Source organism: Vespa velutina, chromosome 6 (assembly GCF_912470025.1).
Source record: "Vespa velutina chromosome 6, iVesVel2.1, whole genome shotgun sequence".
In the NCBI taxonomy this organism is placed as follows: Eukaryota; Metazoa; Arthropoda; class Insecta; order Hymenoptera; family Vespidae; genus Vespa; species Vespa velutina.
In genome coordinates, this window is record NC_062193.1 from 5902193 (window position 1) to 5912584 (window position 10392).

Below are 10392 nucleotides of genomic sequence, written 5' to 3' on the forward strand. Positions count from 1 at the left end.
TCAAACACAATTTGTGTATACTAACGATTTTCTTTCTTACAGATAATTTCATCGATACAATATTATTTCTGCACTATGACTGTTACAGCAGGCTTGATTTTAATGTAATTTTTATTTTAACAAACTAACGTGATATTATTCGAGACATACGATATTTCTTGAAAAATGACGAGCGAGGAAAAAAAGTTACCAGGGTGTCTGTTCAATCCATTTCTACAAATCCACGAATTAACTGAGGAAAAAAGGCGCATATATGCGCCCCTTACCTTTTCTCTTATATACCGGTATTCATTTGAATTTTTTTCCTTTTCACTGTTTTACCACGTTTATGAACGGCTCTCTTTTATCCTTTGCTTATCCAATGTCTCCGGTTAACAACGCGATGTAACGTCCTTAAGACGTCAAAGGGTAGGGACTTCTTCTTTTTATTATCATTATTATTATTATTATTATCATTATTATTATTATTATTATTATTATTATTATTATTATTATTATTATTATTGTTATTATTATTATTATTATTATTATTATTATTATTCATGAGTTTTGAAAAAGAAAATAATTACGATCCCGTCAATTTATTGCTAAGAGTACGAATCCACTTGATGAATGCAGTCTACCGAGTTACGATTCACACAGTGTGTTCTTTTCTTATAATACGTGAGTTGACAACTTGTTGTTCTAATATCATTGTGCTAAGAGAGATTTAAAAATAAAGAAAAAAAAATAATTAACAAAAATCTTTGACATCGCGAAAGTGTCATTGACTTGTTATTGAGAATATGTTATGCTTTTCTGAACGAGTATTTTTTATATGTAGAAAACTAAATAAAAAATATCTGGGACGTTTCAAACGAATCGACTAAGTATGTTGCCTATTGTGCTTCTTTCTTTACAGGGAAGCGGAGACACTCTCGAAGAATGGTGGTTATGGGAAAAAGAGTGCTTGAACACGGACGTTGGTCAGACTCCCGCGGTTCCAATTACGAGTGAAAGGCGGCCCTGTTCGTTCGTCTCCTATAACTGCGGACTCTTCAGGACTTCGTACGAGGCCCTCTTACCCCCATGACCACTTTCGAGTTTCGACACGCGTGTTTCCATGGCAAATGCTACCATTTCGTTGGATTTGATCATCGCACTTGCACGTTTATCGCTCTACGAAATATTGCGACTTTATGGTAGTCAAATATTTTCGTGGATTTTTCAAAGTTCGTTCAGATACGATTTCGTTGGGATATGTATATTATAACATTTTCACAATGAAGTAACAATTTCAATATAATTATAATTACCTCGATCAGTTAACCAATGATTCATATTATTTTGCAGAATAAATATAACAGATAAAATGTACGTGTTATCACCGGAATCTCTACGAGGGAAACGATTATCCGATGTAATCATATCCCTGCTTTGGATCTAAGAGTCGGGTAATCAAGGGACGATTGCTATCACAAAGCTGCTTGATTGGCTCGTTTATGTTACGGTAATGCTCGGGACACTATGAGATGGTGTAGAGTCCCTCGATAAGAAAAGGGCTCTTGTATTCTCGTTAACGAGATTCCACGAGAATAGACGCATTCTTGTTACAAAATTAGATGAGAATTTCTCGTTTCGCAATGGATCGAACAAAAAAACATTTTGATGGAATTAATCACGTTAGAGATCCATTAATATACGTCATTCGTCCAATTATCTAGTTTTATTTATGTAAACAACTAGTGATTGAATTGTTTTATAGCTTTAACGGATTTCGATCTTTGACACGACCCAGAAACTTTTTCACTGATGACGAATAGATCAAAGTTCCTCTCTTTCGGTTTCAAGGTTGATCAAAGATCCCAGTCCAGAAGGATAATCGTCCCAGGAAAGCAAAGACGAGGGATGTGTCGTACCGCAGTGTCGCCAAAGTCGAGAGGATTACTTGTTTACAAACGACAGTTGATTTGACAAAGCCGCGAGTCCATTTATACGAGTGAATATTACAAGGCGTAGTTGAGGGGTGGCTTGTTATCCGCTCATTGAAGTTAACCACGGGGCTAAGTGCGCGGAGGAGGGAGGGGTGATGCTCGTGGTAAGGAGAATACGAAGAGTAAAGGCTAGGTAAGCTGAAAGGGGAACCCTGCTGCTACCGCTTCTGTTGGAGGGATGAAAAGTTGGAGGGAGGTTAGAGTGATGGAGAGAGAAAGAGGAAGAGAGGGAAAGAGAGACAGAGAGAGAGAGAGAGAGAGAGAGAGAGAGAACAGAGATAGAGGGAGAGAAACGGAGAAGTGAAACGGCCAATGAGAGGCCAGATCGTTGCCGAGGTAACCGCGGGGCTTTCCGACGAATTATTCGACCGAGATTGAAAAGTTAGCGACGTGCGGTTTGAAGGAGAAGAGGGGCGAGGAGAATTTCATGCCTCCATCCGGTCTATATGCCGTTGGTAGATGGAGGCAGGAAGGAATGATGATCCCCTCAAGCGTCGCTTTCCCCCGAATCAACTAAACACGATGAATTAAGATTCACCTTCTTGTCGATAGACACTCGAATAGATTCGTTGATAGGATATCATAATCGAATTTGCTTTCTAATAGATGATATCATTCGTTATCATTACAAACATCGAACGATCTTCTTTACATAACGAAAAATTAATGAATTTATTTCTTTGAGAGATATTTATGTTCGTAATGTAAAATTATAATATCATTTCTACATATCTTTTAGGAGTATTGAATCAACGTATGCACAAATAAATAATATCCGTATAGGAGACATAGTCTCGTTCGTTTTTACAGCGGTCTGAAAAAATTGACGCGATGTCGGTGACGGGTCAAGCGTGTGAGAGAGGACGCACCTGAAAATGTTTATTTCTGCATCCGCGTACACATGACGCCCGTCTACGCTGCTTACCGACTGGCAGGTACTCCGGAATTATCTGACACGTGCATAATTAATGCCTCTGACGAGGGTGCGACTCTCGCGTTGCACAGACACGCGCACATCCTATTTGTATTATCTGTGTCAGAGAGAAATGAAAAACGAGGGTTGATATTGAGGAGGAGGAGAAAGACGGCGAAAGGTGGAAATCGCAACTACAGAGAGAGGAGGAGGAAACTGAGAGAAAGAGAGAGAGAGAGAGAGAGAGAGAGAGGAGAGAAAGAGAAAGAGAAAAAGAGTGAGGAGGGACGGAGACGGGCTATTGCGAGGATACGGAAAACTACGACGAAGGAGAGGAAGGAGGAACGATTCTTTCGAATGGACGATATGAGTGGAGAGAGTTGAAAGCCAAAGTTGTTGGATAACCGACGCGGAAACGCGGGATAATGACTACTTTTTCATATTTTAATTACGCAGTAATTAATTGAAATGTTTCCCTGTTCGCGAGGGCACTCGAGCAAAATGAGACGCGGGTGCTGCCTCGGCTGAGACAGCTTCGGCTATATTTTCTTCTTCTCCTCTCTCTCTTTCTCTCTCTCTCTCTCTTTTTTTTCCTTCACCGAGAAAACATTCGACCTCAGCGATAGACGGCCGCGATTTTTCCATTTCTCTCCATTCTTACGGCCCTTTTCGCAGAATTAAGTACGAGCTTCTTTGACAAGCTACGTTTTCCCTTTTAAGCAATTCCATCGCGCCTGATTCTCTACTTGGCATCGATTTTAACGCGAAACTATCTATCTACCAATATTAGTTTGAAGATTTGGAATTTTCTTGCGTCGTATTAATTATTCCTTCATCTTTCGTAGAACACAAACCATCCATTGAAAGGGATAAATATGATTCGTTTTACAATTTTCCAACATATAACATACACACACACGAACACACACACGAACACACACACATACACACACATGAATGTTGAAACTCGTCGAATCAAGCGCTGATATTGACTACTGCAGGTTACTCTACTACTAATACTACTATTGTTACTACTACTCTTCCATCCACGAGCACTATTCTTTTGCATCCGGTTTGCTTGTTGTTTCATTTTCGCGACCCCTAGTTTACTCTACAGTGTCGGCATAACAATGAAAGCGAAAAAATCGAGAAGGAAATAAAGTGAGAGAAACGAGGTGGAAGGGAAAGAATGAGATAGGTAAGAGGAAGGGAAGGGAAAGACGAGTCGCCCTTTTGTTAGAGAAGTTGTATGCTACGTGCAATTGTCTTCTCATTGTTTCAGCCATTGTTTCCGGTAACTCTTTCGCGGTAACGAGGAGGAACCTCAATTAGAACGGTTTGAGGACTTAAACGCCCAGAGGCTGCCGGGTTTTAAGAGGCAAGGATGCAGTAACGTCGACGTGGAAGCATTGTTTCTCCGAGCAATAATGCAAACGATACCCTAAGCGCGTGAAAGACGTTGATTCTCTCTTAACACTTGTTATTGCAAACTACGACGTAACGTGAAGCATGTATGTATATTTAAATATATATATATATATATATATATATTTGTACGAATTTTTTGCATTGTTCTAACGCATTTGAAGTAATAAATTAATTATTGAAAAAATATTGAAGAAAAAAGAATGAAAAAATCTTTTCTCTTTAGATTTTATCCAATAGGATTTGTACGAACTTTATGCCTGGATACATCAATTCTTACTGTATTTATTTACAAGCTCGATAAATAATGAAAACAGGATCTCCTCCATCCGATGCTTGATACCCTGATTGAAAAGGAAGTCTGTACTTTGAAGTTCAATATGATAAATCATGTTATCACTTAGTTGTTAATTAAATTATTCTAAATTTATATCCTTTGTCAAACGATGAACATAATTTATGAGACTGAGAAATAAAAATATTTCTTTTATTGTTATTACAAAGAAGAATACATAATCGTAAACAAAAAAATTATTAAATAATTAATACTCTTAGATTATAAATATACATTCGTAATAAAATATTTTAAATGTACATATATCGTATATACAGTATATAGAAATCAAATGTTTATTTGTTGTAGAAAATATTGAGATATATACTTGAAAGCTTGGTTGTATAGGAAAATGAAATGGAGTATTGAACGACAAGGGAAAAAAGAAAAATAACTGGCTTTGTATATATGTTTGTTGCAGTATACGCACGACCACCAATCGAACCTTCCGTTAGCCAAACGAATATCGGGAATTTTTTTCGGGAGGATATATGCTCCACTTTATGATCGCCTGTGATTCGTGACTAGAATTAAGATGTACAGAAGACGAAACCATGTCGATAGTGTTCAATACAATAAAATCAAATCATTCGATGGTTTCTTTAAGTGATCAGTATTTTAAATAACTTAGAATATTTCGAGATATATGGGATAAAAAAGTCTGACAATCTACATAGCAGAGGATTAATCGCACTTGATTTATCTTTATTTTTTTCTTTTTTCTTATATCTTTCCGTGAAATTTGTTAACAATTCTTTATTTTTAACGTTCAATCTTCCAAGTAGAATATCTTAATCTTTATGTTAAAGAGAAATTCAGGAAACACCTCGATCGTTCTAAAAGTGACAGGATTGAATACATTTCAGGTGTGTGCCAGTAGTAACCATAAATCATCTGAAAATCCTGTTACCCTGTCGTCGCGAAAACGCCAGGGGTGTTTTCAGAGTACGAAGGATACAAAACCGAGGAGAGTTCCTCCACGTTACGTTTCTAAGTTATAGCTCCCTGGTGTTGCAAATGCTTCTGGCGCCACTCTCTTGACGAATGACAGGACATTGACGAGCACGAAGGGAAGGATACGAAGAAAATCAAGATAATCGCGTGGAAAGATGTTATATGTCATAGGGGTGAGTTTTTCCCTACATGAGGTCCTGATCTATAGAATATTTTCCATACGACGAGAGTATTTTTAGTTCTCTATTACGTTAAAAAATATCTCTCCTTATGGTATCCTGGTACACCGAATATTTCTGGGATATAAATTTGTTCTAGAGCGTAGAATAAAGTGTAAGGTTATAGGAAATTGAATGTATAGAAACACATCAATGGGTTTTTTCTTTTTTGTTTCCTTTTTTTGTTTTTATTGCATGAATATTCAATAAAAGAATCGGTAATCTATTTATCCTGATCATCTATATGAAATATTTGTCGCTAATTTATACAAGCTTAATGGCTGAGCGATATACGTTAAATAATGTTCTATTTTTTCTATTTATATGATAATTATAAAAGATATTTTTTCTCTGAAAATGTATACTCGTGACATTTGTTAGGGATAGGCGCGCAGCGTTAGCAGGATGCGTATTTAAGATCAAGGATACATTTTCACTATCGATCCATTCGCCTTATTATATCCTGATATCTACGTTTGCTATGGCTTTTGAAGTCCTTTGATAACTTTAGAAATCTTATATAATTTAGTATATTGTACTATCAAAAAGTTTATAACGAGTCTTTTAATTAATATATTTTATTCGATAATTGTGAATCTTGTAATCCAATTTGTTTGCTCTCATTAGCTTCATGATATCATTAAAATATTTTTAGATTTATATCGAACGTTATTTCTAAGTATCAGTAAGCTCTGAATCTAATTTATAGAGATATGCATTAGAAGTGATAGTACTATAGTAAGATGATAGAGAAACTGTAGCCTTCTGAATAGTGCTAGTATCCTGACATCTTGGATAGATTCTCTACGTGTTAGTTTCGAGTTTGATTCATGTCACCTATGTACACCATATGTTGTTGCTTTCAAGGTGTGTTCGGATAGGTTGAGTTTTCGTTAGGATGAGTATTATCCATGTAAGGATATTCTTCGTTTTGATGTTTTCCTAATTACTAGAACACATTATTCCATTCGCTAAAATGGCAAGTTTTATAACGATGATCCTAATGTTCAGAGGGCGCATTTGTTAGGATTACATCCCTTCGAGCAGGTTTTACAGCAGAATAACCAGCAGGGCTCTATGAGTTCTTGATATAGAAATATGCCTCGCGTTTGAGGCAATTAAATACGAGAAAGCTTACCAACTTTATGTAGACTTTATTTAATTATCTCATTTAATTCAAATGCACATTATTTATCCAGTGTAATAATTTTATTCTTATACTTTGAAAATTCATGAACATTGTATTCTGATATCAATGCAAAAATAATAATAGTTAGATTTTTATTTGTACATATGAATTTGTAAATAGAGTTGTTTTCTAGATGTTTCAAAATTATACTTTATAAAGTAATTTTAATAAGTCAGTTGAAAAATAATGTTAAGTATGAATAATAATGAAAATTATTTAGTAATGCAAAAATAAATTTGCATAATCTTGTGAGAAAATAGTTGGTTAAATTATTTCCAGAAAAAAAAAAATATATTGCTTTGTGATATATATATACATATATATATATATATATTCTCTCTCTATATATATATAGAGAGAAAGAGAAAGAGAGAGATTAAAATTCAAGTCTAATCCTAAACTACTTTTGTCTTTCAATCGAAAGAAAATATCACAGGAAAACAGACTATCGTTCCGATTTCCTTCAACTATGAAGGTTATCTCTATATATATAACATCGAGTGACGTTACGAAAACGGGATGCTTCGCTTGCCAGGGTAGTAGAATCACCAAAGAAGGTGCTCTTCTTCTCTGCACCCTCTTTGTACATGTATAGAGAATATGTATACGAATTGATTTATGATATCATCGAAGGGTAGTCGTATAAACTGATGTATCGTCAAAATTAAAAGCAAAAAATTATTATTAATATTTTCTTGTAAATTTAATTTCTTTCTCTCTCTATCTCTTTCTTTCTCTCTATTTGTGCTAATTTTATTATTATAGTTGAATAAAAAAAAAAAAAGATATAATTTATATAAAAGCATATTTAAATTCAGGTGGCATTATCGTATCAAAAATACTTATATCAAATTCATCTTCCGGATTATATTCTACGTCACATGGATCAATCACTGGTGTTTGCCTTGGTTGTCTAGGTTCATTATATATCTTTGATTGCATCAAACAACCCTCTACGCTTTCTCTGACTGATCTTTCATCGGCATTTCCATCGATTATAAAAGCAGATTCACCGGCATATTTCAACATTTCTAAGACGTTATCATCGTATTGAGATATCTAAATTCACAAAACAATTTCTTGCAATGATAGTTTAGAAATATGAAGATACGCTCTTGTTGCATTTATTCTTACTTCTTTTGTGACGACATTAATATAATCGTCAGGGTGTACGCCTAAGTCAGAATTTTTGCTGTTATCGTTCGAAGTAATATTATGTTTACTTCCAGTGATAACATTGTATCGGCGATTTAAAAGTCTCTCTTTACGTATGTCTGCATTAACTTCGACAAAAATTACCCTGAAAAGATTCTAAGTGTTATTCAAGGAAATGACGTTATTCAAGAATCGGACTATTATATTTTTATACTTATTTGGGGGTGTATCGATCATATCCAAGAGTTTAAAATCTTCCACAGTAATTGGATAACTCGTTAAAACCCATCCTCTATTTAAACATTCAGGTTTATTTATGTAGTTCTAGATTGAACACACAAGAGCGAAAAGAATTTAATATTGTACAGGGTAAATCAAAAGTTCCTAGTTAGATCAACAAATTTTTATATGATTTTAAAAATTAATTACTCTTTACTTATACACTTTAGATTGTAGTTTAACAAGGTAGACTTAAAGTTTTATAATTTGAGCAAGAAATAAGCCTAAAATGTTTCGAAAACATATAATTGATTTTTAAAATCATCTAGATATTTTTAATGTATCTAAGGACTTTTGGCCTATCCTATAGTTACTTAAATATAGTAAACAATTGTTTACGTCAATTATTTTTATTCTTATTTCAGGCTTTGGTTTTTCTCCCCATTTATGTTCAAATGATCGTAATACTTCACCTATAGGTGTTTCTTGTAGACGTACTTGTTTCATAATGTAATTAAAGTCCACTATAAAATTAATAATTGTTTTTCAAAGTTACACACAAGTTATTTACAAATCACACTTATCGATTATTATAAATAATGTACTGTGTATAAGATCGAATCTTTTTGTAAGATACTTGGCTAAAGTACGACATCCTGAACCTCGAAAACCAATTAGAACAATTCGAAAAAGAGAAGGTGCTCCAGAATGTTTTTTTATTTTCGTTAATGCTATACAATCCCTTCCTAATTCTTCGATCGATCTAATACCGATTTCGATCTCCTAAACGTGAAGTATTAATAAGAATTTATATTATTTTTTAAAACGTAATAATTTACAATTAAACAATTGGCATAAGCTTCCCGTAGTCCACGAAGATTCTTTTTATACTTTTGCATTTCCACGTTGTTAATATTATTGTGTATATCATTATTGACAAAATGGTAATTAGAAATCGTCTTTTCAGAAATTTTCTTTTCAACTAAAAAAAGAAAAAAAGCAGAAAGAAAGAAAGAAAAAAAGTCGATTATTAAAGGCAAGTAAAATAAATAAATACGAATATTATACTTCACCTAAATCATTTGACATTATGATTTGAAAAATATGTGTGGGTATTATGCCAAGCCGTTGAAAAGCTCGAGCTTCTTGCTTCGTTCTAGGCACATCTATGTGAGAAAAATTTATTTCACTCTATATACATTTATTTTTTATTAATATTTTAAAACTAATCTTAACAATTGCATATACCAACTAAAATCCAACCAGAATTATGTAAAGTTCCCGTTTTTAATAATTTCCTCATATTCATTGCCAGAGATTCAGATTCGTTACATAAACATACGTTCTAAATTAGGTTAGAATTATTGAGAAAAAATTATTTAGAAAAAATTGTTCTTTAACAATTGCTTTTTTACCTTCCTTGTAATTACGTTTTCACGAAGATCTTTCAAGGTAATCGGTTGAAGTCCTAGTTCTTTTTGAAAAAATTTCGCCAAGGCCATTTTGTCTATAAATACAATTCACTGAATAGTTAATATTATTTTTTTATATATAATTACCAAATTATTTCTCACCAAAATCTGGTGGTGCTAAAAGAATAATTCTTGGAATATCACGTTTTCTTATTGCATGTTCTAAACATTGCTTCATATAAAGAATATGATCATTTGGTTGATCAATTATTAATTGTTTAGAAAGTTCCTATAACATGCTTTAGTAAAATATAACTAATTTTTAATTAAAGCGCAAATAAATAAATAAATTAATTTAATTAATTACTTGAAAAAGCTCATATATTCTATGCTTTTCTATATAAGCTACAAAACGTGGAGGTATAGAAAGTGGTCTCTTTATTGCATCCACAAAGTCAGACATTATTCAAATACATTAATTTTTAAATTCTAATAATAAACTTGATAATTAATGCTAAAAACTATTGCATTACGTTTCTATAAGAATGTAACGAGATGAAAATCGCAATATCCCATTATAACGATAATCGCAGTAATGCA

The 10392-nt window shown here is 33.5% G+C and overlaps 1 protein-coding gene and 1 long non-coding RNA gene across 2 annotated transcripts; one reads left to right on the top strand and one right to left on the bottom strand.

Moving 5' to 3' along the window:
* Window positions 1-3134: 3134 nt before the first annotated feature.
* LOC124949666 lies at window positions 3135-4676 on the top strand. The gene is made up of 3 exons (XR_007101125.1): window positions 3135-4084; window positions 4169-4397; window positions 4538-4676. It is a non-coding gene; the product is annotated as an uncharacterized LOC124949666 (long non-coding RNA).
* A 2766-nt stretch (window positions 4677-7442) lies between these two features.
* Window positions 7443-9882, bottom strand: LOC124949660 (adenylate kinase 8). Its single transcript, XM_047495155.1, has 9 exons — window positions 9796-9882; window positions 9629-9725; window positions 9449-9546; window positions 9220-9354; window positions 8986-9163; window positions 8780-8904; window positions 8376-8485; window positions 8141-8306; window positions 7443-8065 (listed from the first exon to the last, which is right to left on the bottom strand). Exons 1-9 carry the CDS (start codon window positions 9880-9882, stop codon window positions 7799-7801), a joined length of 1263 nt encoding a protein of 420 aa, XP_047351111.1. The 3' UTR covers window positions 7443-7798.
* Between the last annotated feature and the right edge of the window lie 510 nt (window positions 9883-10392).